General features: G+C 50.0%; 2 protein-coding genes and 1 long non-coding RNA gene across 7 annotated transcripts in view; 1 reads left to right on the top strand and 2 right to left on the bottom strand.

Annotated features, from left to right (window-relative positions):
• Positions 1-1547: 1547 nt before the first annotated feature.
• Positions 1548-3465, top strand: IFI27L2 (interferon alpha inducible protein 27 like 2). The gene is given in 5 exon segments (XM_017547009.2): positions 1548-1690; positions 1890-1919; positions 2610-2771; positions 3290-3362; positions 3364-3465. Coding segments are annotated over 5 exon segments (354 nt in total). The 5' UTR covers positions 1548-1683; the 3' UTR covers positions 3446-3465.
• A 2968-nt stretch (positions 3466-6433) lies between these two features.
• IFI27 (interferon alpha inducible protein 27) lies at positions 6434-9198 on the bottom strand. Its single transcript, XM_017546933.2, has 3 exons — positions 9099-9198; positions 8025-8219; positions 6434-7519 (listed from the first exon to the last, which is right to left on the bottom strand). The coding sequence occupies exons 1-3, from the start codon at positions 9196-9198 to the stop codon at positions 7431-7433; spliced, it is 384 nt and encodes a 127-aa protein (XP_017402422.2). The 3' UTR covers positions 6434-7430.
• A 4802-nt stretch (positions 9199-14000) lies between these two features.
• The window catches only part of LOC108316872, a 37205-nt gene continuing 23478 nt past the window's right edge, over positions 14001-27727 (bottom strand). For 3 of the 5 annotated variants that reach the window (XR_005203185.1, XR_001830483.2, XR_005203184.1), the window contains 4 exons: positions 22049-22124; positions 17860-17892; positions 16675-16921; positions 14001-16169 (listed from right to left, as the gene is read on the bottom strand). This is a non-coding gene — a long non-coding RNA (uncharacterized LOC108316872). Of the gene's footprint in view, positions 16170-16674; positions 16922-17859; positions 17893-22005; positions 22156-27727 lie in introns of all 5 variants that reach the window. The other 2 variants (XR_005203186.1, XR_005203187.1) reach the window with 2 other exon arrangements.

Here is a 27727-nt window from a genome sequence, read left to right as displayed (position 1 = left end):
ACAGATATGCTGGTATATATACCAGCCAGTGAGTTTTGAATATAAGGAGGGGATATCAAATCAACGATTTGATTTAATAACAGTAGTGGAACAACTGGCTAAGACATTTATGAATACGTAAAGCACTATATGTACCAATCTAAATTCCAGATGGATTAAAGTAAATCTTAAATAGCAAGCCCCCAGAAGAACTTAAAGAAAATACAAGTGACAGTGTACTGAATAGCTAGTAGAAATGGCCTTTTATAAGACAAAAATAATAAAGTAAAATATTGGTAAGTTTGCATAAATATTAAACACTTTTCTATGAAAAAAAGACACCAAAAAGGCAGCAATGAACTAGAAATAAAAATTTGCAACATCTATAAGAATGGATGAAGATAATTAATATATCATTAATTCCTATATATCAATAAGGAAAAAAATACTTCAGTAGAACAAAGGTCCAAGAATATGAGAAGATAACTCACAAAATAAGGAGTACATGAGGCTAAAAAGCTTAAAAATAGTTTAGTTTCACTAGTGCTAAAGGGAAATGTATATTAAAAGAAGTCACATATTAAATCAACAAAGGGTTTTTGCTGTTGTTTCTTTTCTTAACAACAAAGCTAATTGTTGGTGAGGAGCAGAAAAAATGGATCCTCCTACAAACTTCTGGGAAAATGTAAACTGATGGCAATATTTTTGGACGTCAACATAACAACATAGGTATTAGGTGCTATTAGAAAAAAAATGCGTAGTTTCTGACCCAGCAGTTCCACCTCTAGGAATATACAGAAAATACTTGTGCCTCATAATGTTAGCGCTTCATGCTAAGATAACTTATCAGGACAAAAATCAGACTTTAAACCCTTAAAAGGGGGCCTGATACGTTGTATCCACGGGGATGGAATATTTAATGACAGTTCAGTATCATGTTAAAGTTCTGGAAAAGGCAAATGGGCGGGGATGGGATGGTTGCCAGGAGGGGGGACGGGGTGACTCCAAAAGAGCCTGAGAGAATTTGGTGGAGTGGCCGGGCATGTAAAAAAATGGTCTGTATCAGAGCTGTCAAAGTCACCCAGACCCATAGAAGTGTACACTAAAAGGGTGAATTTAAACTTGTGTAAATGACATACACCTTAATAAACTTGACTTTAAAAAAATCTTGTTGAGGAATATTAAACAACCTGGGTAAATCTAAATGGCTGATTAACTAAAGTGGGTAACTTGCAAAGCGGAGTGTGACGGGAACTTGGCAGGTAGTGGAGGGGGTGTTTACATATTCAGGCTGGAAGGAAAAGTGCCAGAATGTATTATGTTAGTGTCTCTCTGGAGGTGAAATTAAACACCGGTTTTCTCCTTGTATCTTGTTCGTTTTATTTATTATTTATTTATTTATTTATTTGCAGCTTTGTTATTGCCTGGTTGGAGTCGGGGGCGGCGTTACAGGAATTTGGGAGCACGGCCCACGGGCTACGGCTTCTAGATTCTTTCCAGCGCTTTTCTCTTCGGTGGATCTGTGGATCCGGGACCCGCCAGCAGGGGAGCGGGGGCGGTGCCCGGGCGAGAGCGGCGTAGGGAGGGCGGGGCCTGCGTCTTACTGGGCAGAGTACGGGCGTATCCCTGTGGGATGGAGGAGGAAGGAACACCCCAAGAACGCTGTCATTTCCTGGGTCGAGTTGGAACCCGGACGGCCTCACCATGATGAGTGAGTCTTGCTTCCCCAGGGGGCGGGCGGGCTGGGAGCGGAGCAGGCCTTCCCGACCCCGGCCCCGGAAGGGACGGGAAATAGCTCCGTTCCCTGATTCCATTAACCGGCTGATTACTGACTCCCTCCCTCTCTCTCCCTTTTCTTCTCTCTCTTCCCTCTCCCCCTCCCCTCTGCCTTCCCCTGGCACTCTCTCTAGAACAGGCAGCTGCTGCTGCAGTGGGTGGAGGTAAGTTACCTGGATCGATCGCTTCTGACTCTGGACCCTCACCTAGCCTGGTCCGGGGGTGCTGGGAGACCGCAGAGATGACGCGCTGAGCTGGCTCTCACCCCCTCACCCTCCACTCCCGAAGCTGCCTGAGCAGCATCAAGATACTCCAGGGAAAAGCTCCCTCCCATTCCAGCCCCAGCTTCTCCTCTAGTCCTTATATAGGATAAGCGTAGAAGGAAGATTTCGTTTGACACACGCACACACACACACACACACACCCCCACCCCTAGAGACCCAATGAAGGGTATTGACTTTCACCGCATCACTCCACATGGCTCTTTTCACATTTATGTTCGGACACACACACACACACACACACACACACACACCCCTAGAGACCCAATGAAGGGTATTGACTTTCACCGCATCACACAGCAAGTTAGAGACAAATCAGGGCTATGCCTGGCCTTCCTATGACATCTTTGCCTCGCCTGGTTCCACACTCACCACCTCTTCTTCACCATGAGACCCCGAAGCTGCCGTCTTCCTATTGCTAAAGCTGACAGTCCCCAGAAACTGTCAAGGAATTCCTAAGGGGAGGGTTCCCTTCTCCTGAGCCCATCTCTGCACCCAGCCCACCCAGCTTCTCTCCCCTGAGCCCACCCAGCTTCTCTCCCCTGAGCCCACCCAGCTTCTCTCTCCCCACAGCCCTGGCAGTGGGGGCTGTGCCCGTGGTGCTCAGTGCCATGGGCTTCACTGGGGCAGGAATCGCCGCGTCCTCCGTAGCAGCCAAGATGATGTCCGCAGCAGCCATCGCCAATGGGGGTGCGATTTCTGCGGGGAGCCCGGTGGCTATTCTGCAGTCGGTGGGTAAGTGTCCTGGACAGACCATCAGAGCTGGGAAAAGACAGCCTGAGGCTGAGCCCAAGGGAGGCCTTCTCCTTGCCCTGCAGTTCTGTGACCCTCAGCTTCCTGGATCTTCAGTCTCTCCCTCACTGTCCCCTCTTCTGGCTCCTTCTGAGTGAGGTTTGGGGTGGGAGTGGAGGAGTGATGGGGTGCTGGGTAGGAAGAAGAGCAAGGGAACCCAGGCCAGAAGTGATGCCTGCGCACTTTCACCTGGGTGACCTGGGCAAGGTCCCCTGCCCTCTCTGGGCCTCAGTGGCCTCCTGTGTAAAGTGAACACACTGTAGCTCTTGGGGTCTGTCTGTGGATGACTCTCCGCCTCTCAGTTACCATGAATTCACCCCTGACTTGTCTTTTAGCTGCCTCTAGCAGCCTCTACCCAAAGCAGGGCACCGGGGTTTTCAGGACGTGAAGCGGGGATCTGGACGGGATTTCTGGGTCACTGCCCGTCCCCTGTCCTCATTCATTCTCTGTCTCCTCCCCAGGGGCATCTGGACTCTCCACATCATTCAACGTCCTCCTGGCCTCTATTGGGTCAGCGATAGGGGCCTGCTTGGGGAGAAGGAGATGAGGCAAGAGAAAATGTACCCCAAGGTGAACCTCCAAAACCCCCACTCAAGTCAGAGAAACATGAGGAATAAAGGTCACGTGCAGATGCGCCTCACTGTGTTTGCTTCTTGCAGCTCTGTTTGGAGTTCTGAACTGGAGGCTGCCAGTTCTCCCCACCTCCCAGCCTGCCTTGTCATGGAGGGGCAGAGGGAGGGCTTAACCTTGCACAGCATCGGTAAGCAGAAGGCTTTGGTTGGTCTCAGCCTTACAAGGATGGGCCGTATGACCCAGGGCCATTCATGGGCCTTCTGTGGGCCTCAATTTCCCCCTTATTCAGTGTTGGCACTGTCACAGGTTCCTGGTGGGAGCGGGTGAGGGGTAGCCGGGGCACTTCAGGAGCCACTGACCGCAGAGCCCTCTGTTCTTCTTCATTAATGACACTAGACACCCAGAATGAACAAGACACCACCTTGCCTTGCCCAACCTCAAAGTCTGTCAGAGGCTGACAAGCAAGCCAGCAGAAAGAGATAGTGCCAAGTGTTATATTTGGGCTCTGGGCACTTTAAGGGAGGAGGCTGTCAGGAATGGTCACCAAACCATGTCTGGAAGATTGAAGGAGAGGCTGAGTTCATGTGTGAAGACCTGGAGCCCTGACCACACCCTCGCTGTGTTAGTCTGTTTTGGGTTGCAATAAAGGAATACCTGAAATTGGGTAATTTATAAAGAAAAGAGGCCAGGCCCAGTGGCTCACGCCTGTAATCCCAACACTTTGAGAGGCCGAGGCGGGCAGATCATGAAGTCAGGAGTTCAAGACCAGATGGGCCAACATAGTGAAACCCCATCTCTACTAAAAATACAAAACAATTAGCCAGGCATAGTGGCAGGCACCTGTAATCCCAGCCTCATGAGGCTGAGGCAGGAGAATCGCTTGAACCCCAGAGGCGGAGGTTGCAGTGAGTCAAGATGGCGCCAGTGCTCTCCAGCCGGGGCGACCGTGTGAGACTCCATCTTAAAAAAAAAAGAAAGAAAGAAAAGCAGCCTATTTGGCCCACAGTTCTGCAGCCTATACAAGAAGCATGGTGCCGGCATTTACTTCTGGTGAGAGCCTCGGGAAGCTTACAATTGCAGAAGGGGAAGGAGGAGCAGGCATGTCGCATGATGAGAGAGGGAGCAAGAGAGATACCAGGCTATTCTAAACAGCTAGGTCTCTTGTGAACAAATAGAATGAAAACTCACTCCTTACTGTGGGGAGGGCACCAAGTCATTCACGAGGAATCCGCCTCTATGACCCAAACACTAGGCCCCACTTCCAACGCTGGGAATCACATTTTAACATGAGTCTTGGAGGAGACAAACATCCAAACTCTATCAGTCACCTAAAGACTCCAGTCTTCCTTACCCGAACAAAAGTGACACAGACCATTATGTTCAGGGCAGTGACAGACTCCAGCTAGCACGGGAGGAGTCAGAGGAGGTAGGGATCTGTTCTCATACCTGGGGAGGCTCCCTGGAAGAGGAGGCAAAAGGCCTGGGCCTTGAAAGGTGAATGGAAGTCTGACAGAGGAGGAGGGAGGCAAAGGGAAAGATGTCCCAGGAGGAAGTAAGTCCCAGCTGCTCAGTGAGAGACCTGGAGGGGGATATGTAACTGGGCCTTTCCATGGCAGCATGGGTGGAAGGCAGTAGCTCCGAGAAGCCATCAAGAGAAAGGGGACCTCCGACGGAGACCATCGGAGGCAGGAGGGAACTTCCAAGCATGGAGGTTTTACAGGGAGGCACATCTGGTCTGGATGACCCCCAGCTGTCCTTCTGCCCGCATGCATTTTAGGTTCCCTGTGCCAAGGCACGTGCATCCTCTGCTGCTCCTGAAACTCCCCTTTGCCCAGCTGGAGTGTAGTGGCACAATCATGGCTCACTGTGGCCTCAACCTCTTGGCTCAAGTGATTCTCCCATGTCTGCCTCCTGAGTAATTGGGACAACAGGTGTGCACCACCGTGCCTGGCTAAATGTCTGTGGGTTTTTTTGTGTGTAGTGATGGAGTTTCATCATGTTTGAGACCAGCCTGGGCTCAAGGGATCCCTCTGATTCCCCAAAGTGCAGAGATTGCAGGCATGAGCTACCTTGCCCGACTGATAATCTCCGTTTTGCCATTCACGTACCAAAATCACAGGAGTGATAGCTCAACATGTTTAGAAGCTTCACCAACACCCAGAGAGGAGGGGATTATGCCAGGGAGGTCATTGGGCACCATGCTTAGAATTAGGCCTGCCACAAAGGCCAAGCTGAGGGGTCAGAGGTAAAGAATCAGGTGAGAGCCATGCAGCCGAGGTGGGGTGAAGAGCTGGCTGCCAGAATGGAAACAGGCCCTGGGAACTGGAAGACCTCACCTTCATGAGCGGGACAAGGGAGGAGGTCACGACCCACACCTAGAATAATGGATGCTGCGAGGTGACCTGCCTTGCAGGACTGTCTACTGGGCTTCAGCTGGGATGCAGGCTCGTCCATCCTCCCAAACCCAGGTCAGACCTGCTTTCCTTTCAGAAAGGCTCGGATTTCTAGTTAATGCAGGGGGTTTTACCTTTCACTTCAATGAGGGTCTTCCAATGTTCTAATGAATGCCCTAACATCGAGGGAATTATTTGGGGAATGTGTACATTTTGTGGGGAGAAGTTTCACAGCTTTTTTCAGATTCCCCAAGGCATCAAAGAAAGGGGAAGGTGGGGGAAAAGAATCACATATTGAAAGAACACCCTGAGAAGGTTAATTCCTACGGCTGTATAGAAACCATGCTTCATTGACCCAGTTAAGAGACGTGGATGAGTTGTTGAATGTTTTTGAAATGTCTGTAGCACTAGACTCACAGTTCTGCTTCCCTTTGGAAACCTAGGGTGGGGTGCACAGGGTTGCAGTGTCTGTGGTCACTGCACAGTTGAAAACCCTTCAGTGCCTCTCCAAAGTCCTCAGGATAAAATCCACACTCTCCTTCCTTGACATGCCTCTGGCCCCCAAGGCATGGGCTGGCCCCTGGCATAGCACTTATCGGAGGTCAGTGCCCATGGCCATCTGCCTGTGGGTCCATCCCTTCAACTCACCGTGAGGGCTGCTGAGGTAAAGACCGAGCTGTGCCCTTCTCTTCCTTGGGGTCCAGCCCTGTGCATGGACCACAGCATGTGCTCATAGACAGTGTGGAAAGGAGCAGCAAAACAACATATGAACGAATTCCTGATACTCTGGGGCAGAACACATTGCAGCGATGAGAAGTGTCTACGAGGCCTTGTTCTGGTTAGGGAAGGACATTTCAGGACCAGGGTCCTAAGGAAGAAAGGTCAGCGCCCTGACAAATTAAAGTTTCCTATTGGCTATTGGGGGAAAAGGGCCAGGGCCAGGGCAGTGGAGTCTGGGACGACTCGGGACATTGACGTTGAGACTTGTCAGTGACATATCTGAGCCTAAGCCAACCACTCGGGAAACAGCCACTGGATTTGCAGAGGGTGGGGGCGGGGTACGTGTGCAAAGATGTGAGGCTCTGGCTTTGGGGTAAGTGGCTAAAAACAGGCTGTTCGCACCCCCCTCACCCCTCACTTCCCCCACCGCTTTCCCTGCTCTTGAGTCCTCATGGGAACTGAGCCAAACACAAGCCCTGGCTGGGATCTTGAAGGCCATTTAGTTCAACTCCCCATTTAGAGAGGTGCAAACAGACTCAGAGAGGAGGTGACCTGCCAGGGTTACATACGGAGTCAGTAGCAGGGTAGCGACAGCTTGTCTTCAAATTTAGATTCATTTTGGTTCATCATATCCCAAGTTTTTGTGATGACAGTGTGGGGAAAGAGAATTGAGCCCTAACATGCCCCTTCCCCACCTCAAGTATCACTCTGGGCCGGCCCCACAGCCAGCGAGAGGAAAAGCTTCTGGGAAGAGTTGCAACAATTAACCTTTCTTTCTGGTTTTCCTCTGGGGTGTAGGGTTTGGTATATTTCACCCCAGGTGTGTTTGCTATAGCTGGCTCCTCACTGGGTCAGGACGGCTGGGCACCTTCTCTCCTGGCACAGTTCTCTTCACTGCAGGGCGAGGGGCAGGGAGCTAGAGGAAGTTCACAAAGCCAGCTGCCGCAGCAGCAGACCCAGTGGAGCCCAGGACTAACTTGGTCAACCTGGAGAGCCCAGTTGCTCCTGGGAAGGAGAGGGTGAACGCAGTGGGGCATGCCTGTCACGGAAGCTCTATGGGACAGGACTGTGGGGGAAGAGACTCCAGTGACCCTCAGGAGGGCCTGAGGCCCAGAGACCTCACCCAGTTCCCCTCGTGTTTCCCAGCACCCTCGGGTGTTCTGGGCGAGGCTGCTGCAGGCATGAACTCTTGTGGTAAATTCCAGAGCTGGAAGCAGCCTCGTTCTTCAGGGAAGGAGGCTGCACCCCAGAAGGGAGGAGACGCCCAGGTAACCCAGCAAGTCTGCTTCAGGGTGAGTGTTCCTGAGCCCGCTGTTCCTGGCCAGGGCTCTTTCCCTCCCTCCCCATCTCCCGCAGGGCTGTTAGCTCATCAGAGAAATCCTGAGAGAATGGTAGAGAGAGACAGAGGAACAGAGAGATTGAGGCCCATGGGGCTGAGCTCAGGACTGGGCCCTTGGAGGCTCTTGCTTTCCTCATCGCCCTCCCCAGCAAGCCCTGCCAGGCTGCTTACCCAGTGACTGCAGAGTAACCACCAGGCTGCCCGAGGCAACTCCGCCCCTGTCGGCGATGGCCACTGCGGACGTCACCTTGGCTGCTATGGAGTTCTCGGCCATTCCCACCCCAGTGAAGCCCCTGGCACCGAGCACCACAGGCACAGCCTGCACCTCCGTGGCTGCGGGGAAGAGGAGCTGGGTCGGTTCACGGGCTCAGGAGAAGGAACCCCCCGCCCACATACAGTGGGTCAGGCTTGGGGACCTCAGGGAATCTGGAGAAAGAGGTGAACTCTGAGCTTGGGAGAGACTATGGGCACGGCCAGTAGGCACGACTCGAGGGGAGCACAGCCAGGCGGGGGAAGTAGAGGAAAAGCTAGTGGGGTCACTGGGCACAGGGCTCTGGGCCAAGCTCTGATAGGCAGCAGGACCTTCCTTGGGAAAGTCACTTGACCTCCCGCTCAGTGTCTGCCTTAGCCAAATGCTGGAACAGGGAAGTGGTTTGCAAGTTTCTCATCTTTGCTTTCATCATTTGGGGAGCAAATCTCATTAGAGGAGCAGATCTTGCCCTGGAGATTATGTAAGAGGCACATTCAGAACAGCTCAAAGAGGCGCTCTAGGGCTCCGTGGTGTTGCCACTGAGCACATCAGAAGCCACTAAACCAAGGGGAGCTGAGCCCCGGCATCTCTTTCCTGTCTACTGTGTTCAGTCTCTATTGGTTCACCCTATGCAATCCTGATGATAGCCCTGAATGGGCATTACCAACCCTTTCCCTGGAGAGGAATGGGAGCTCAGAGGAGTTCAAAGACATGCCCAGGGTCATTCAGTGAACGTTCTGCCAAGGGGAAATGGCCCCTGCCTGGCTACCACCACGCCCTGCCCGCACACATTCCAGCTCCCAGTCTCCAGGTTCCCTGCTTCCAGCTTCCAGAGCCGTTATTTCTAGTTCCTTGTTTCATATGTAGCCCCTCATCCCACCTCCTCCCCTGATCACCCACGCGAAGGGAGCCTTGGCATGGACAAGGCCGGCTGCTCCCCAAGTCCACCTCCCTAGAGGCAGGAGGTTACTTGAGCCCCTTCCCCACAGACTCACCTCCAATCACAACTGAAGCAATCCTGGCTGAAAACCAAAAGAACAGTCTGTGAGTGGATCCACGCTGGCCTCCCCTCCACTGTCTGAGCCAGCTGCCCATCTAGTGGGAGGGGGCTGCCCCAGGTTGGGAGCCAGAAGAAGGGATGACTCCCTCTACTGCTCTGTTTCGTTTCGGGAAGTGGAATTACTGGAGAAGGCGAAGGTCACTGGAGGGTTTGACTCCAGTGCTTGTCCTGATTAATTTACGAGGTCCCGACCTAGTTGGTTGGTTGGTTGATTAGGGGAAATCAGAATTTCTCTTTTCTTCCTCCCAAGCCAGGTTTAGTTCAAATAAAAGGCAGAATAAAAATGAACAAAACCTTCTAGATGTGGCTAGGAAGGCATGCTACTCTGACGTCCGTTCCTGGTAACACAGGATACTTGGCAATGGAATTTAGGGCTTGGTGGTTTGACCGGGACAGGGAGAAGTGAAGAGGATGGGTGTCATGCTTTCTGAGCAGGGCTGTTAGCTCATCTGAAGCAGGGTCAGTGTTTATTAGTGAGGGATACCATGACTTTCTCCTATAGTCCAGAAAAACTCTTCAGATGTAATAAGTCCTCATGGTAGAGAAAGATGTGCTTCATTTTGCACTGTGTGGCTGAAGTCAGGGCAAGCACTGTGAAATGCTTGAATGCCACTTGAGAGCAATGCTTGAATGGAATGACTTGAAAGCTTCTGATTCTTCAAGGCCCATGCTATTGCTCCCTCCTCCAGGAAGCCTTCCCAGATTCTTCCAATCAGAACTCATCCTTGCTCCTCCATGACTGGAGCCACTCACAGTACTGGGTATGCATGGTTTGCTCCCTCACATGGTGAGTCCCTGGGAAGCAGGCAGAGGTCCCACTCCCCAGCAGCCAGAGGGGCCAAAACTGCAATTTAGAACCAGGAGTTCTAAAGATAGCCAGATGTGCAGGAGTGAGCTCAGCCAGCTCCCAGGGAGAGGCCTTAGAGTGATGGTGGAGGAAGTAGAGACGCAGGTGTGAAGGTCAAACCCTGAGTGACCAGAAAGGCCACCTGGAGGGCTTATGAGCCCCAGGACTCAGGAATCAATAATCAGGTTAGAAGGTTCAGTTTTACTGGCAGGCAGGAGAGGTGATGCCAAATTGCCTGGCAGCCTGGTAAGCCTGGCCCTGACACACAAAAGCCCTCAGGAACTGGCTGCTGTGTGTCTGGGGGCCTGCCTGTTAGGCTCAGCTGATGGCCATTGATAGGGCAAAGGAGCCTGGCCTCTGCCCTATGCACCCTTCAGAACCTTCTCTGCCCTGAGACCTCCTTCCCCCACTTCTATTAATACTTTTTTTTTTTTTTTTTGGAGACAGAGTCTTGCTCTGTCACCCAGGCTGGAGTGCAGTGGCACAATCTTGGCTCACCGCAACCTCTGCTTCCTGGATTCAAGCGATTCTCCTGCCTCAGCCTCCCAAGTAGCTGGGACTACAGGCATGTACCACCATGCCTGACTAATTTTTGTATTTTTGGTAGAGACCAGGTGTCACCCGGCCAACCAGCCAGGCTGGTCTCAAACTCCTGACCTCAAGTGATCCCCCCCCACCGCCTCGGCTTGCAGGTGTGAGGCACTGTGCCAGGCATATTAATGCTTCTTGTCATTGATCATTATTCTACCTCCTGTTTCAAGCCCGGAAGCAGCACCTCCACGCCCTCCTGTCCAGCACAGAGCACTTGGACAACAGTAAATTGTCCCTGTTGGTAAATAAGAGATAGTATTATCTTCTTATCTTCCTCTGGGGTTGTTACAAGAATTAAACAAATGGACAGACCTCAAGTGCTAGACTTCACGACTAGGACATAAAAGCGCTGGCTCAAATTGAGCTGTTAGTATTTTAATTTTATGAATTGCCTGATCTTAAACTGAGAAGTCATCTGCATTTCTGACAAACAGAAAGGACTGCTGGGTGTGGCCCAGGCCCTCACTTGCTCATGACACTTCTCTGCACTGAGTTGGGGGTACACAGAGTGATGTGTGTTGCCAAGGGCCAGTTACCTCCAAGTCGCAAAACAGGGTGCCAGTGAGGGACCCCAGCATGAAGGAGCTAACCTCCAATGCCCCCAACAAGAGTCTGAGGATAGATGTGTTGGGGCTCAGGGCAGCCGAGGATGACAGGGTCAGCAAAGGGTGAGTGCACAGGGCTCAAATACAGGGTAGAGGTTGGGGCAGGGTCACAAGTCAGGGTAGGGGTCATTCAAGACTATGCCATTTGTGCTGGTGGAGTTGGGAGAATCCCTGATGTCCACCCAGGAGACAGAAAGGTAAAGGGCAGTGGATACCTGCAAAGAAGCACTTGCCAGCAGGTAGAAGCCAGGATTAGATGCTCACTGAATAACATTGATGGATCTCAAGAATATGGTTCAGCATGGGAAAGAGCGACAGAATGGGATCTACAACACGCTCTCCTGCATGTCAATTACAACGCATGCAAACAAAACAAAATACCTGTTCTGCAAAAATACATATGAAAACCAGACACACATCAAATCTATTACAAAGGTTGACTTTGAGGGATGGGAATTGAGGGTGAAAAGGAAGACAAATGAGAATAAATAAATAAAACCAGAAAGAGATCTTACAGAAACCAGTGAAAAAAGTGGGCTGAAGAATTTTGTTAAAATCAGTACTCTGGATTGAGATCTCGTAGGGCGCAGGGACCCTGTTGACAAGGGAAACTCCCAAAGGAGGTGAATTCTGATGGTGAATTCAGGGGAAGGAAGAGCTGAAGGGAGTGGGACTCAGGGATAGATAGTTTTGGGCTAGGCAGGAGGGGGTCTGGGCCGGGGGGTGGGGGGGACCTGTGGGACACCCAGGGCTAGGCCTGCCCCTGGCCCCTTCCCAGATGGAAAGCCGGGGCGGACACCTGCAGTGGGAGGACAGGGCAGGGCAGCAAGGCTGCAGGTGTTCCCCCATTTTCTCTCCCATGGTTCCCTGGACGGGACTGCCACCTGCCACAGTCGCCTCCTCGCCCCCAGCAGCAGCCCCTCCCGGGAACACTCACCCACAGGCAAAGCTGCAGCACAGCCAGAGGCCACCCTGGCCACACCAGTCACTGCTCGGGTGAATTCCATGGCCTAGAGAGTAAGAGTTCCTCAACTTCAGCCAAAGGGATAGAGCTCTAAGGACGTGATGGGCACACAACCTGGCTTGCCTCCCACTGTCCTGAAAGATGTGAGGGGCTCCAGGGGGCTAGGGAGGCTGCTGTAAGCTGTGGGGACAGCAGGCCTGGAAAGGAACCTGGGGTGAGGGAAGGAGGGATGTTGGAGAGTTGGGGCTACCAAAGGACGTGTGTTAGCCCAGGGCCCTGAGGGATGCTATTTCCCCTGGGGTGGCAGGGGGGTGCTGCTTTCTTCCTCCTGAAAGCCCCAGTGCCAACTTCTTAGACAGTTCTGGGACTTCCTTATATCTCCACGGAGCAATTGAAAAGACACTAAAATTAGGAAATCAGAACCAATCACATTTTAAGGCGTATATGGCAGGTAAGGTAACTGTTCTTCTGTAATCTCCTCACTAACATGAAAAAGAGAGGACACCCCCTACCCATATTACAAATGAGGAAATGCGGTCTGGTTCAGTGATTTGCCCCAGGTCAGAGGCTTCCCATAGCAAAGCAACACCCCATCTCTACACACACACACACACACACACACACACACACACACACGTGACAAATACTATATGATTCCACCAATCAGCAGTACCCAGAGTGGTCAAATTCATAAAGACAGAATGTAGAATTCCCAGGGCAGGAGGAGGGGGCAGAGCAGATCTGTTTAATGGGGACAGAGATTCATTTTCACAAGATGAAAAAATTCTGGGGTTGTATCACAACAACGTGAATATGTATCTAACACTGCTGAACTGTACTTTAAAAATGGTGGCCAGGTAAGGTGGCTTACGCCTGTAATCCCAACACTTTGGGAGGCCGAGGTGGGTGGATCACCTGAGGTCAAGAGTTAGAGACCAGCCTGACCAACATGGTGAAACCCCCCCGTCTCTACCAAAGATACAAAACAATTAGCCAGGCATGGTGGCGGACACCTGTAATCCCAGCTACTCAAGAGGCCAAGGCAGGAGAATCGCTTGAACCCAGGAGGCAGAGGTTGCAGAGAACTGAGACTGCACCACTGCACTCCAGCCTGGTGACAGAGTGACACTCTGTCTCAAAAAAACATGGCCAAGATGGTAAATTTTATGAGGTTTAATCACAATATAAAAGGGAGGAAGGTCCATGGAAAGAAACGTATGAAATTGCAGCAGCACTTTACTTCTGAGAGTGGGATTGGGGGCGGAATGAGGGGCAAGGATGCTCATCAGAGATAAAGGGGCTTTAGCCTTACTTGTAGGAATTTAGGTTTTCAAGAGTAGAAGGTACTTCAAGATTTCTTAAGTAATTTAAATGCAATAAAATGCTAATTTTCATTAGAAAATAATATAATCCCATGCTGTAAAGTTAAAACTAAAAAGACGGTAACCTACTGTCCACTTGCCTTCAGGTCCAGTGTGCTGTTCCTTAACGGCTGGCGGGGTGAGAAGATAACACGACAGAGAGAGACGCAGTGAGCCTGGCTGGGAGCCTACTTTAGTTTCCCCCAAGGGTCCTCGAGGCCCGTCTTCCCTCAGAACATCACCCATGCTGTCCTTTACAGACTCAGTGTCCCTTACCCCCCTCTCTTCTTTGAAACAGAAACCTCCTCTTTCAGGTATAGGAGCTCCTGCCCTGACTATGAGTGTAGCAGAGGCATGGGCTCTCCTCGCACTGTCTAAAGGTGAGCCCAGGTGCACTTAAACCAATCAGCTCATCCCACCCAGCCTTTGGGCTAAGCTAATGGGTTTTAGGAATGAGTAAATGACTTCATTTAAGATAGCAGCATTAACATTTACTAGAAGTATTTGGGAAAGACGTTTCTTTGCTTTTCAGGAGAAAGTGCATGAAAAAAAGGTTCTTTCTGGGAGACATGAATAAAGAAGGTAGCTTCCAGAGCCTGCTAACAGCTGCCTTGTAACTGAGAGAGCTGGCAGGCACCGGATGTAGCTGATGCCTCAGAAATGAAGAACAGAAGACAGGTCTTTGACATCCACATTGTGCTGCTGAATCAAATCTTGCCTGAAACATACTTTCCCTTTGGACTTTTTCATTTAGTAAATCAATGAAATCCCTTGAACTCTGAGCAAGGTGCTGTCAAATTTCTAGTACTTACAACTACATAATCCTTAAGTAACACAGCACTTACTCCAGGAAGTCTTTTCAGGTAGCTACAATTAGAATCAACCTCTGCCTTCTCTGTCCTATGAGCCATATAGCCTGATCCTCTTCAGGGACTGTACACATTGTCTTATGTTGTGTTACCTGTGGCTGGATAAAAAGTGACCACACTATTTAGTGGCTTAAAAGAGTTACGTAGCTCATGATTCTGTGGGTCAGCAATCTAGGCAGGTGGTTCTTCTGGTCTCAGCTGGGTCCCTCAACCATCTGCAGGTAGCTGCAGGTCGGCTTTCGCAGATCTCACCTGGGCTCGTTCCCATGTCTGGGGCCTTGTCTGGAATGAATGGGCCTTGTGTGCTTGTCCAGCCTGACTTGTTCTCATAGCAGTGATGGGGACCAGGCGTTGCAGCAGAAGGCTGCAGGGTTTCTTAGGGACTAGGCTCAAGATTAGCATGCCATCACTTCCACTGCGTTCTATCTGCCAGAGCAACTCCCCGGGCCAGAAGAGATTCAAAGGGAGGGGAAAGAAACTCCTACTTCTTGATGGGAGGAGCTGTACAGCCATGCTGAAAGGGAGGAGAATGTGGTCATTTCTGTAATTTACCCCAAGTCCCTTAACATCATTGGTTAAGGGCTGGCTTCCCCAACATTGTGCACCCAGGGCAGAGATGGATCTCTGTGATCCTCTGCAGCCAGGGGGATCATGTGGGATGGAGCCCTTGAGGCCAGTTGGGAGCTGTGGGAGTCAGCTCAGTCAGCATCCCAGAGAGAGCCCTATGGGAATACAGCTGTAAAGGAATAATAAGTGTGAAGGTCAAACAGCCCAGAGTGGGACCGAGGTTGAGATCAGAGGCCAAATCTTAACAGGCTTTCCAGAAGTCAACTGTGGCTTATTCTAACGGCCAAGCAGGTGCCGGGTGGCAGACAACAGGTCAGTGTGCATAGTGTGCATAGGACACCTGGCACCTGATCTGGGGCCAGGCACACAGTAGGTCCCAAATCAGGTGCCAGGCACATAGTAGGTCTCTGGAAATGGGTGTTCTGCATCGGCCTACTTCTCAGGAATCCCAGCCCCTTGTCCATCCTCACAGGCTCTGCTCAGTCCATCTGAGGGCTAAGGAGCCTGGGCTCTGTGCCGAGAGGGACAGAGTTCCCTGGAGGAATGAAACTTTTCTATCTGTATGGAGAAGGCCCATCGGCCAGGCAAACGCAGTATTGTTCAACTTCTAGAGTAATCATACAGCCACACCCTGAGTCCTGGGTGGAAAAGGAAGGGATCAGTCAGGCATGGGGACAAAGGGCTTCGTAATTGAGCATCAATGGCTCAAGCACTGACCCAAGAGCCACACCATCCTATAACGCTGACTCTGGCTGCCTCCCTGATCTGAAGAGCAGCAAACTGAGGCTCAAAGGGCAGACATGACCTGCTCAGGACCACAGAGTGAGTGGAAAGCCTGGAGTCAGACTGGCTCTGGTCACAGACATCCCATGCTCCTTCCTCTTGAGTCCCTCCCTGCCCCGCACTCCTGCTGCAGCGCTGTGCTCTATCCTGACCACAAGAACAGGGAACTGATGCTAGGAGAAGATCAGCAGCCTCTTGTCTTTATTTTTCATGCTTCCTTGGATGATTTTGGCAGTAGGGGACTTGTCCTTTGAAGACTGTCCTTCAGAGGCCCAGGAGAGTCATCTCCATCAAGAGAGTCACCTCCCTGCTTCAGTGCAGTATTCAGCTGAGGGTGCAAAAGCAACCCAGCCAGGCTCCAAGAGCTGACCCAGCAGAGCTCAGGATGACTCCAGATGTCACGGAGAGTCCAGCTGCCCCTGGGGGAGAAGAGAGGGTGAGCACAGGGCACAGGGAGGGGTAGCAGCTCCTAACAGGGGGTTGGAGGCAAGAGACCCTGGTTCCCTCCAGATGCCTGAGGTCCAGGCAGCCCAACCCTTTTCCCCACCTCTACTTCCTAAAACCCTAGGATTTCTGCTTTGGGAGGGGCTGCTGCAGGCCACTGCCTGGAAAGGAGGCATGAACTCTGGTGAGGGAATCCCAGCAAAAGGGCAGACCCTGAGAAATGGCAGCCTCCTTATCTTCCAATAACCCAGAGAGGGGAGAGGACCTGCCTGGCTTTTGTAGGGTTCACCAGGAACGCAGATCTCCTAGGCTGTACCCCTGGTCCCACCTCCAACCAGAAGAAAGGACAGTGACAGGAAGACAAAAAGGGCCCAGGAGGCTGAGGGTCATGGAACTGCAGGGAGAGGAAAGGCCTCCCTGGGGTCCAGCCTTGGGGCTGGATCATCTCCCGGCTCTGGTCATCCTGTTCGGAACTCTTACCCACTGACTGCAGAGTAGCCATCACGCTGCCCGCGGCAACTCCACCCCCTCCATCATCTGGGCTGCCATGGAGGACGCAGTGATTCCTCCTGAGGTGAAGCCCATGGCACTGAGCCCCACAGGCACAGTCACCACAGCCACAAATGCAGCAAAGTGGAGATGTGGGGTTGGCCCCATGAGACAGACCCCCCAGACCTCCCTGACATCTTCCTGTGGAGGTGGTGTCTGCTGTGCTCTCGGGAAAGACCTGGAGCAGGGATGGGATCTCAAAACAAGGGCAGTCAATGTGGAAAGCAGCCAGTGGACCAGCTCCCAGGAGAATCTGAATTCCGAGGCCTGTTTAGAACTGTTTCACTGACACCATGTGAGGCTCGCTGGCCCTCCTTGGGCCTCTGTTCCCCTAATGTCAAATAAATACATTGAAGTCAAATAAAAACAGAAGTCTTCAAACTTTCCCTTTCGGCAAGGAAAATATGATCTCTCCAAGCACACGGTTGAAAGTAGACAATATCAGAGCTGCTCTTCCAAAGAGGCGAGGGGATGGAGGCCCTGAGGGCCCTGCAGAAGCATGCGGGGGTCCTCCAGGGCTCCCCAACATCTCCAGAGCAGTGCAGTCAGAGAGCTATCTGCAATCATAGCCATATTTGTTTTCCGTTCTGTCTACTAGGGTAGCCACGTTAAACACTTGAAATGAGATGCAGGTGACAGAGAAACGTTATGAGTTTCTTTAGTTTTGGCCACTGCATTGGAGGACATTGCTTTACAGCAGCTCAAAAGCTTCTGACTCAGTGGATGGGCTACCAGGCTTTGTCAAATAATTTTGAGGAATGAGACACAGCTCAGCTGACAACTCCCTGCAAAAGTACCCATGGATACCATGGGCCCTGCTTTAGAGGGGGAGGAATCCCAGGCTCAGACTGCTCAAATGACTCATCTGGGGTCGCATGGTTTGTACTTGGTGGAAGCTGAGAGTAGCCCCAGCTCTGGCTGCCTCCGAAGGCCCGCGCCTTTAATGGCTGTGCTTTGCTTTCTGCTGCTCAAGGTTCTCATCACTCTTCCCACTCCACTGCTACCCACATATGTCTTGGGGACTTCTGGGTTTGGTCAAGGCTAGTTTCTCCCAGAGGTTCAGGATTGAGGGGATGTGGGGGAAGGGCGCTTGAATTCCTCCCCATAGTGACTCACCTCCTCAGATCACAGCTGCTACAGCAGCCCTGCCTGGAGACAAAACACACACACACACACACACACACACACACACACACACACACACAAAACATAAAACAAAAAAAACACCACAAACCTGTGAGGGTGGGTCCACTCTGATTCTGATAGCTCCACTTCAAATTCAGCTTTGCTATTCTTTCCCTCTTCTGAAGCCCCTGACCCATCCTAGGCCATAGGTCAGAGGTGAAGGCCCCATCCTCAGAGCTCCACCCATGGCACCTTCTGCAGGAAGCCTCCCCAGGTCCCGCCATCAGAAGTCACCTGTCCCAGCCACAAGGCTGGGCCCCCTGCAGCACTGGGCAGAGCATGCCTGGGCCTCCTGAATTGCTTTGAGTTCCCAGGGCTGGCAGGGACATCTGACAATGGCCGTCACACGGGTAGGGACTGGGATGCTTAGGCAGCTAGGACCAAAGTTCTGGGGATTTCAGGACCTGCAGGAGTGAGCTCAGCGAGCTCCCCAAGAAGAGGGGCCTTGGTCTCAGCCAAGTAAGAGAAGGTACAAAAATCAGCTTCAAGCCTCCCATCACTCCCTGCCATTCCTTGAAGCTTTTAGCTCATGGCTCAGGTCCTCCCATTCTCTCTATCACGGCTCCTGACCTGTCTTATGATTTCAATCTCTACTCAGATGACATTTCCCATAAACATGTCTTTCCGTTCTTACTTCCTCGCTTCCAAAGACCTTGGAGTCTGTGACGTACATCCCCTCAGTCACACCCTAGGCCTGTGCTGCTCACTACGGTAACCACTACCTATGTGTGGCTAGTTAAATTTTAATGAATTAAAAATGAAATAAAACTTAGAGCTCATTACTTCAGTTGTACTAGTCACATCTCAGGAGCCCAAGAGCCACGCGTAGCATGTGGCTGCCACAGTGGAAGGCTCAGATGACAGAAGGTATTATCAGTTTTATTAGCATTCTGCCCTAGACCTTGTAAATAACAAAATGGTACCCTCCCTGTTATCAGCAGTGAGCAGCCCCCTAGAGGCCCTGACTCCTCCCTTTCCAGCTTTCTGACTCTAACACAAGCTTTGGGAGTTCTCCGGCCACCCCGGGATTTCTGATCTTTGTCTTAGTTTCCTAGGCTGCTGTAACCAAGGTCCCCAACCTGGGTGGCTCCAAACAACAGAAATCAATTATCTCTCAGTTCTGGAGGTCGGAAGTCCACAGTCCAGGAGTCAGCACGGCGACGCTCTGTCTGAGGGCTCTCAGGGAGGGTCCTCTCTGCCTCCTTCTGGCTTCTGGCAGCTGCCGACAGTCCTTGGTGCTCCTGGCCTGCGGCTGCATCACTCCAATCTCTTGTCTGTCTTCATGCAGCCTTCTCCCTCTGTGGCTTCAGGTCTCTTCTTTGCTCGTAAGGACAGTGGTCATACTGGATGAGGGGCCATTCTATTCCAGTGCGACTGCATCTTAACTCACACCTTAGTTACATCGGCAATGGCAGTTTCCAAATAAGGTCACATTCACAGCTACTGGGAATTGAGACATTTTTGGTGGGGTGGGGGGACAACATAACCTGTAACACTATTCCTCACTCACCGACATCCTCTCTACCCTCCTCGCCCATTTAGATTCTATTCCGACTCATGGCAAGTGCCCCTCACATACCCTTCAGCTCTCTCCCCTCCTCTTCCTCTCTCATGTTCAACCCCACTGTGTCTTTCCGTTCCTTTCACTCCCCACTCTCAGAGTATGCGAATTTCACAACTGCTCCCTGATCATCAAACCTGCACCACCTCCTCTCTTGCCTCCCTAAGTCACCAAGAAAAGGCAACCAGAAGACAGCTTCCCCTTGCTGTCACCACCAAGCCTACCCCCCCACCCGCCCACTCCACATTCCTCCTGCCCTCCCACTTCTGTGATGAGCAGAGCCTGCACCTGCCACCCGTGTGCCTCCCTGCTTGTGTGCCTGTCCCCCCATGCACTGGGCCCACCTGCTCTTCCTACTGCAAGTCATGCTCCAGTAGTGCCTCCTTTGGTTCTGCATCATCAAAGTGTCCCTCTCTCTGGGATTGTTCCCAATACCAGTAAAACAAAGACAACCTCTCCCTTCACACCACACCTTCCTCCAGCTGCTGCCTCACTTTGCTTTGCTCCTTAGAGCAAAGCTTCTCGTGATAGTTCTGTCCATTCAGGGAGAGGCAGGATGGCACTGTGGTTAGGCACCCAGACTCAGAACTGCATGACCTTGAGCAGTTACCTAGCTTTTCTGTCCCCTCTATAAAATGTGTAAGATAATGAGAGCAGCCACCTCCCGGGATTAATGAGAGGATCTAATGCAAAGCACTAGAACATTAGTGAGTCTTTAAGATGTGAGCACAGGCATGACTCACCACCCACCACTCCTCTCATGTGCTCTCAAACCCGTCCCCATCAGCCTTCCTCCCAACCCAGTCCCCAGGAAACTGGACTTACAAAGTCCCCACTGACCTCCTTGGTGCCCATTCAGAACGCTCCCTCCTGGGCCTCAACATTCCCAGCGCTCAGCAGTGTCTGACACGGGTGATTACTCTCTCTTCCTGAAAACATCTTTGTTGTGGTTGCATTACATCACCCGACAAGATATGTTCAAGTCCTCACACCTGCTACCTGTGAATGTGACCTTACTTGGAAATAGAGTCTTTGTAAATGTAATTCAAATGCGACCATACTGGAGTAGAGTGGGCCCTTACTCCAGTATGACTGAGGTCCTTATAAGGGAAAAGAAGAGACAGACACTTGGAGTCACACAGGAAAAGCCCATGTGAAGACAGGGACCGAGCCTGGAGCGATGTGGCCACAAGGCAAGGATGTTACAGCAGACACCAGAAGCTAGGGAGTGGCATGGACATTCTCCCCAAGAGTCTTCAGAGACAGCATGGCCCGGGGACACTATGATTTCGGACTTCTGGCCGCCGGAACTGTGAGAGAGTAAATGTCTGTGGTTTTAAGCCATCCAATCTGTGGTCCTTTGTGACAGCAGCCCCAGGAGGCCAACACATGTTCCTCACCTGGCCTCCAAAATACGACTCATTCTCCACGGTTCAACCCCTTTCGTACTTGCCTGTCCTTCTCAGTCTCATTCAGCTCCTCTCCCGGATCTCAGCACAGTGTGGGTGTGTCCAGGGGCAGTCCTCAGACTCCTCTGCTTTAGCCCCACGCCCCAGGGCGCTTCGCCCAGTCCCACTGCGTTAAGTACTCTGGTGACTTGCGGATTGATGTGCTTAGCCTAGACCTACTCAACATGCCCTGTGTGTGACTGAGAAGCACCTCAAACATGAAGTGACCCAAGTGCACTCCCACTTCCCCTCTGGAAGCTGTCCCTCCAACAGCTGCCCAAGCTCTGTAAGGGCAGCCCCATTCTCTCAGCAGCTCAGGTTAAGCAGCCTGGAGTCCTCGACTCCACATGGTTTCTCCCCCTCACAGCAGTCTACCCGTGAATGCTTATTCACCTTCAGAAATATCTCATCTGAACATTCCTCATACTTCTGCAACTCCAGTCATGGACTAAGCCTCCTGCATCTCTCAGCGGGATGACTGGAGGAGCTTCCTAGGTTGTCTCCCTGTCTCTGCTCTGGCCCAAGTCACTGTTGAACCTGGAATCCATTCTCTCAGCAGCTCAGGCCAAAAGCCTTTACACTATGAAAGTTGTCAGAATCAAAATGGAGTTGCTTATGCCAAATCCTAACAAAATGGAGGCAGGCCACCAAGAAGGGGCTCTCATGCACACATGCCTATGATAAGAGCTATTACAAAGATGCTCTGAAAACCACAACCTTGCAGAAAGCCACTGCAGCCTTCCATAGAGAGTACTTCTGAGTGGGTGACTCCCCAGCAACTGCCTGTTCAATCTTGGGCTGATGCCACACTTGCAGGCAAGGATCATTGTTTCAAACCACTTATGTAACTTTCCTCATTCTGCCTTTAAAAACCTTTGTCTTCCTTTGCCTTCATGGCTACATCTGTGGCCCTGCCATAGTTCACTATGGTACATGTATTCTGGAATTACAAAAAAAAATCTTGTCATTCATTCCTGAATAATCTCTTTTCAATGGAGTGCCTCCCTCTCTGTTATTTGGGGTTGACATAATCTGGTGTCAGAAGAGTAGGTCACAAAGCAAGTTCACTTCGGAAGCACCAGCAGCCCCCGGAATCATGTGCAGTACCCACCTGAGCCCCATCCGCTCTTTCCCATGGTTGGCCCCTTTGCCTCAGTGAGTCTCCACGTGGATTCTTGGACTTCCACCTGTTGGTTGAGTTTTGACTTTATTCAGGATCTGGTTTGGGTAAGGCTGCATTAATAAAGGACTCTGCATCCCTCCTGGGACTATAAAACATATTGTCTTTTCTGGCAATTCCTTTCGGGTGTAAAGAGTTTGTCTTTCTAGTAAGTTCTCTTCTGACTTCATGTTTGTTTTCACACACATCAGTAAATGATATGACTCTTTTACATTCCCCCCCACCACTTTTTTTCTCAATATCTTTCAAGAGGAAAGATGAATATACCAACACTGGGCATGGGATGATTAGTTAAAAGCCATTAGGGCAATTACCACCAACTATGAGGGACTTTGGTCTCCAAAGAACAAAGTCCCCTGTGTAAGAATAAACTGAGCACAAATGGCAAGATTTTCACAAGACGCCTACCAGTCTCAGGAAAACTTCCATGCAACAGGAGAATCATGGCTGCCAGTCAGACAAGGAGGGCAAAGCCCTTCCACCAAGTAAAAGAAGTATCCCTGTGTCAATCATGCTTTTAAAACAAACACTTTGCCCAAACCCTTAAAATTCCTTAACTGCTTATAAGACTTCCTTTTGCTCTCAAGAAGTAGTAAGAAACGGAATGGGATTCCCAAATTCTAAGGCATACCAGAACAACCTTCCTTTGGGGACTCTAGCTGGTTATGTGTTCAAACATCATGGTGGGGAGCGACGGGGAAGATGGTAGATAGGAGACAAAGCTAATGTGCAGCTCCCACTTGAATGGACAGACCAGTGTGTGGAGACTTACACCACAAACTTCCAAGAACCACTGCAGGACCATACAAGAAAACAGAAAGAATTTACAGATCTTTTGAAAGAAGCGGCATATCACTGCACATTCTGCGAGACAAGCAAAAACTGAGTTCCCAAAGTGTGAGGGGGGTAACCTGTCTCCAAACACACATCCTCACTGGGGACCTGGAATATCCAGATCACGGGAGGATTTAACCCTACTTAGAGCTGGAACGGGTTTAGGGAGCTGTGCAAAATATAAAAGTGAAAGCAACAGCAGGAAGAGCTCTGTAGACATTCCTGGTCTCCAGCTTAAGCCCAGGGAAGCTATCCCTGACTCTATCTCACAGGGGTGCTTAAGGAACTCAGCAGAATCAGGGAGGGTTCACAGGGTATAAGAAGCTTCCAACTGAATTCTGCAATAATTTCAGCTGAGCACAAACTTTCTTGAGCAGAGTCCAGGGGATGAATGGAACTGCTGCACATAAGGCAGGAGCCGCAGTTGACATTGTAGGCAGACACGGAGGGGAGAAACCTGAAAGCCGAGCTTGCTTGCTCAGCAGGGTAGTTTATGGCCTGGGACTAGATCTAAGCTCTGCACACACAAGATGCCTGGATCTAAACATGGCACTATTAGCGGGGCACTGCAGGAGTGAGACCAGCCTCTCCAACTGCATGGGAGGTGGGTGAGGCCTTTTGCTACCAGCTCTCCCCACTTACCTGGTGAACAATACTGCTAGGAAAAGGCAGCCACACTCCCCTCTGGAACATAACCCCACTGGCCTGAGACCAGCCCCACATACCCCACAGTGGTCACAGCAAGTCCCATTCAAGGAGAATCTGAGCCCACACTCACCTAACCATGCTCTCTCACCTGATAGCATTCCTCTACCTGCTCTTGTAGCTGAACACAAAAGATATATACCCTTGGGAGCTTTATGGCCCTACCCATCACCTTAGTAATGAGAATACCTCCCCCGGCCAACTTACAGAAAGCTTATATGCCACTGCTAATACTGTAGCTGGGGCTTTCTTGCAAGTGCCAACTCCTGGTTGGAGGCCAGCCAACTCAGGCCATTACAGCAACTCATGACAGAACAACCCTGCTCCCAGGAAGGAGAAAATGGCAGTTAATACCACTGCCTGCAACATCCTGGCTAACCAGAAGCCCTGTGTCTGTCCAACTGACACCATCACTGCTAGCGTAACCAGCATTCAAGAAAGCCAGCACACCCAACCTACCTACAACCAAGAACTCTCAGAGTCTATCTACTTCACTCCCCTGCCACCTCCACCACAGCAGGTGCTGATATCCATGGCTGGGAGACCTGAAGATGGACCACATCACAGGACTCTTGGCAGACACTCCCCAGTACCAGCTCAGAGCCCGGTGGCCCCACTGGGTGGATAGACCCAAAAGAGCAATACCAATGACTTCAGGAAGCCCTATCCCTAGGGAAATGGGAAGAGTATCACATTAAGGGAGCACCTCATGGGACAAAAGAATCTGAACAGCAGGGCTTGAGTTTCAGATCTTTCCATTGGTGTAGATTCTCACCGCAGAGACACAATTGCAGTGCTAGGTGCAGTAGTGAAAGTCTGCACCTATATCCCAACAGGCTGGAGTTTGAGACCAGCCTGGCTAACATGGTGAAACCCTATCTCTAGAAAAAAATACAAAAATTAGCTAGGTGTGGTGGCACAGACCGTAATTCCAGCTACTTAAGGGGCTGACGCAGAAGGATCAGGAGCTTGCAAGGTGATTTCAATTTGAAATTTTGCTGATTCTTCCTAATGTTTTGTTTTCCATATAGAAGGAAATCTTTTTTAAGCTATCTGCAGCTCACAACAAGTTAATGTGGGGGTTGCATGGCAACATATTCAAGCTTACGTATAAGGCACTTGAGTTCAAGGCATGGAAAAATACTGAGGCACTGCATGTACGTTGTTAGTGCAGAAGACTCTAGCTCCTTGACCCTGCAAACAGGGCAAGGGACGAAAAGCGTGATAAGGATCGCTGAAAACAGCCTCCTGAGAATGTAGTCTGAATGCTTTTAGAGATAGTCAACAAGGCCATGTGTGCCTCATGATCCCATCACAAATCGCCCCCGGTGGATGTTTTTTGTCTGAATTGTAGTTCAGCAAGCTCTCTCAATAAATATTCGGTTGGGCACTGTCTCAGAAGAGCTGCTCCCCGCCCCGCTCGGCTGGAATTGTCTGAGTGCTTCATTCACTGCAGCTACAAGCCGCAGGTAAAATATACTTTTGTTAACAAAATGGAAACATTTACTTTCCGTACCCCCCAACCTGATCCCTCCAAAATTCGGAAACTACATATGAGTGTTCTCATTTTTGTGGTAAATATTTGCATAAGCTTAATAAGAATCTGCCCTCTTTATAACAGGATACAACTAAAAATGTTGGTTATATTATTAAAATTTTGACTAGGATGTCATATTGAAGATCGTCTATAGGTATTGCTATAGAGTCTAAAGTCTGTCTTAGTTGGGCTCCCTAGCCTAAAGAGGTTTTTAAATCTGAGACTCCTATGTGGTCAATTACCATTCTTCCTGCACTTAAGTAAATAGGCTAAGTATGATGAGGCTAAACTGAGTGAAGAAACATATTGGTCTTATTTTGATTACCTTTGGTGGAAATGGAGGTATTAAAAAATTATGTTTCAGAAAAAAAATCTGTAGTAACCCTGTTATTAGACTGTAACCTTGTTCAATGTTTTTAAGTTTTTATTCTTTACCTACAACGTGGACTGAATCCTGAATTATTCTAGTTTCCTCTGAGATCCAGATGTAAGTCTCACCCGGTTCCCCGTAGTCATTTGATTTGTTTAATTGGTTATCTTCAGGCTTGGGTTCATGATTCAAAACTGTTATGCATACTGGAGTCATCATATTATTATGAATTTGGCTTCATATGGTCCTTTTTCAACTTTGTACCTATTGCCTGTCAAATTTCTACAGAAATACAATAGCTAACAGAACAGTGCTGGCCCCGTGCTTTGAAATAATAACCGACACCCATGTAACTGACAAACTTGCACTTAACACTGAACTCCAGGCAGACTTAGCCTGAGAGCTACTTTAGCCAAAAGGGTTTGACACTGACTCTTAGTTGCCAATCCCTTCCCTCCAATGTGGGACCAGGCCAACCAGGACAGTCCATCCTGGTACTGAGCTATAAGCAAAACCTAACCACAGGATGACTGATCAGCAGTGTTTTCAGAGAAAGGTTATCAAGAGAGGGAAATGCGGAAGTTGTCAGAATCAATATGGAGCCACTTATGCCAAACCCTAACAAAATAGAGGCAGGAGCCTATCAAGGAGGGCCTCTCATTTGCGCAAGACTGATAAAAAGGATTACAAGACTCTCTGAAGACTACAACCCTACAGAAAGTCCACTGTAACTGAGGCAGGAGAATGGGGTCTGGAAGCAGGGAGCCTAAGTCAAACAGAAAAGCCCCAGCTTTCCATGCCCAAGTAAAAACTTTGTAACTTTACTTCAGCAATGACAGGAAACATCCTCTCCATTTATATAGGGTGTACACCAAGTAAATAACTGTGTAATCTACGTCCTATTCATTTACATAGGGCATACACCAAGTAACCAATGGGAAACCTCTAGAGGGTATTTAAATACCCAGAAATTTCCGTAATTGGGTTCTTGAGCTGCTTGCTGGAGCCCACTCCCACTCTGTGGAGTATACTTTCATTTCAATAAATTGCACCTCTCTTTCATTGCTTTGTTTGTGCCTTTTGTCCAATTCTTTGTTCAAAATGTCAAGAACCTGGATACCCTCTACTGGTAACATATTTTGGTGAACCAACCAGGAATTAAGTCCAAAGTTTGGAATTTACTTTTCTTCTCCTTTTCTTTCCCTCTCTACTCCAAACAGGTGAACCCTTGACAGTGAAAGATAATGTCTCTCAGGCATTTTTACCTCCTTTCTCCTACTCAATCTATTAGACTGGGCAAGGACAAAAGAAACCCACCCAGCCTCCAGTTCCTATCATTAAGGTTCATGGCTATAACATTAGTGGAACAGGAAGCATGGGAAAGTGTGGCCATATCAAATTATAAGGATGCATGAAGTCAAGGCCTTCATCCAAGGACAAAAGGAAAGCTCAGGAGAGAGATCCAAGATGGCTGATCACTAGCAGCTTGGGATTGCAGCTCCCACTGAAAGAGCAGAGAACGAGAGGACGCCACACTTTCAGATCAATTTTTGTTGCTCACGCACCAGGAGATTCCCAGCGGAGGAGCCCCACGTGTCGCCAGCGCGACTCTTGAGGCCGGTGAAGCGGTTTTGCTGCTGCCTGGTGTGGCGGTTTTTGGTGCAGAGTCAGAAAAGCACCATCAATCTTAAAGCCGCTGTTTTGGCCGGCGCAGTGGGTTGCTCAGATTCTAGCGCCAGGAAGCAACAAGTTGGACGTCCATTCAGAAACCCAACTATAAAGACGGTAATTATAAAGACCACAGATGGATAAATTTATAGCGAAGGGAAGAAACCAGCCTAAAAAGGCTGAGAATACCCAAAATCAGAATGCCTCTCCCTCTACAGGGGATCACAGTTCCTCATCAGCAACAGAACAAGACCTGATGGAGAAAGACTGTGTTCCATTAGCAGAAGTTGGCTTTACAACGTGGATGATAAGAAATTTCTGGGAATTAAAAGAACTTTTTCTAACCCAATGCAAAGAAACTAAGAACTTTGAAAAAAAGGTTTGACGAAATGTTAACAATAACACACAATTTAGAGAGGAATATAAGTGAATTAATGGAGCTGAAAAATACAACACGAGAACTTCGCCAACTATGCACAAGTTTTAACAGCCGAAT

The sequence above is a fragment of the Cebus imitator genome, unplaced genomic scaffold, assembly GCF_001604975.1.
Source record: "Cebus imitator isolate Cc_AM_T3 unplaced genomic scaffold, Cebus_imitator-1.0 Scaffold193, whole genome shotgun sequence".
NCBI classification, from domain to species: domain Eukaryota; kingdom Metazoa; phylum Chordata; class Mammalia; order Primates; family Cebidae; genus Cebus; species Cebus imitator.
This window is presented reverse-complemented; position numbering and strand designations above follow the sequence as displayed.

Bases quoted from the DNA above. Each gene is read 5' to 3' on its own strand.
- IFI27 (XM_017546933.2), bottom strand. From the start codon at position 9,198: ATGGGCAGCTGGCTCAGACAGTGGAGGGGAGGCCAGCGTGGATCCACT. The intron at 8,220-9,098 runs GTGAGTCTGTGG...CCTTCTCCTGAG, and splicing joins TGCTTCAGTTGTGATTGGAG to CCCGTGAACCGACCCAGCTC. The intron at 7,520-8,024 runs GTAAGCAGCCTG...TCTCCTTCCCAG, and splicing joins GGTTACTCTGCAGTCACTGG to GAGCAACTGGGCTCTCCAGG.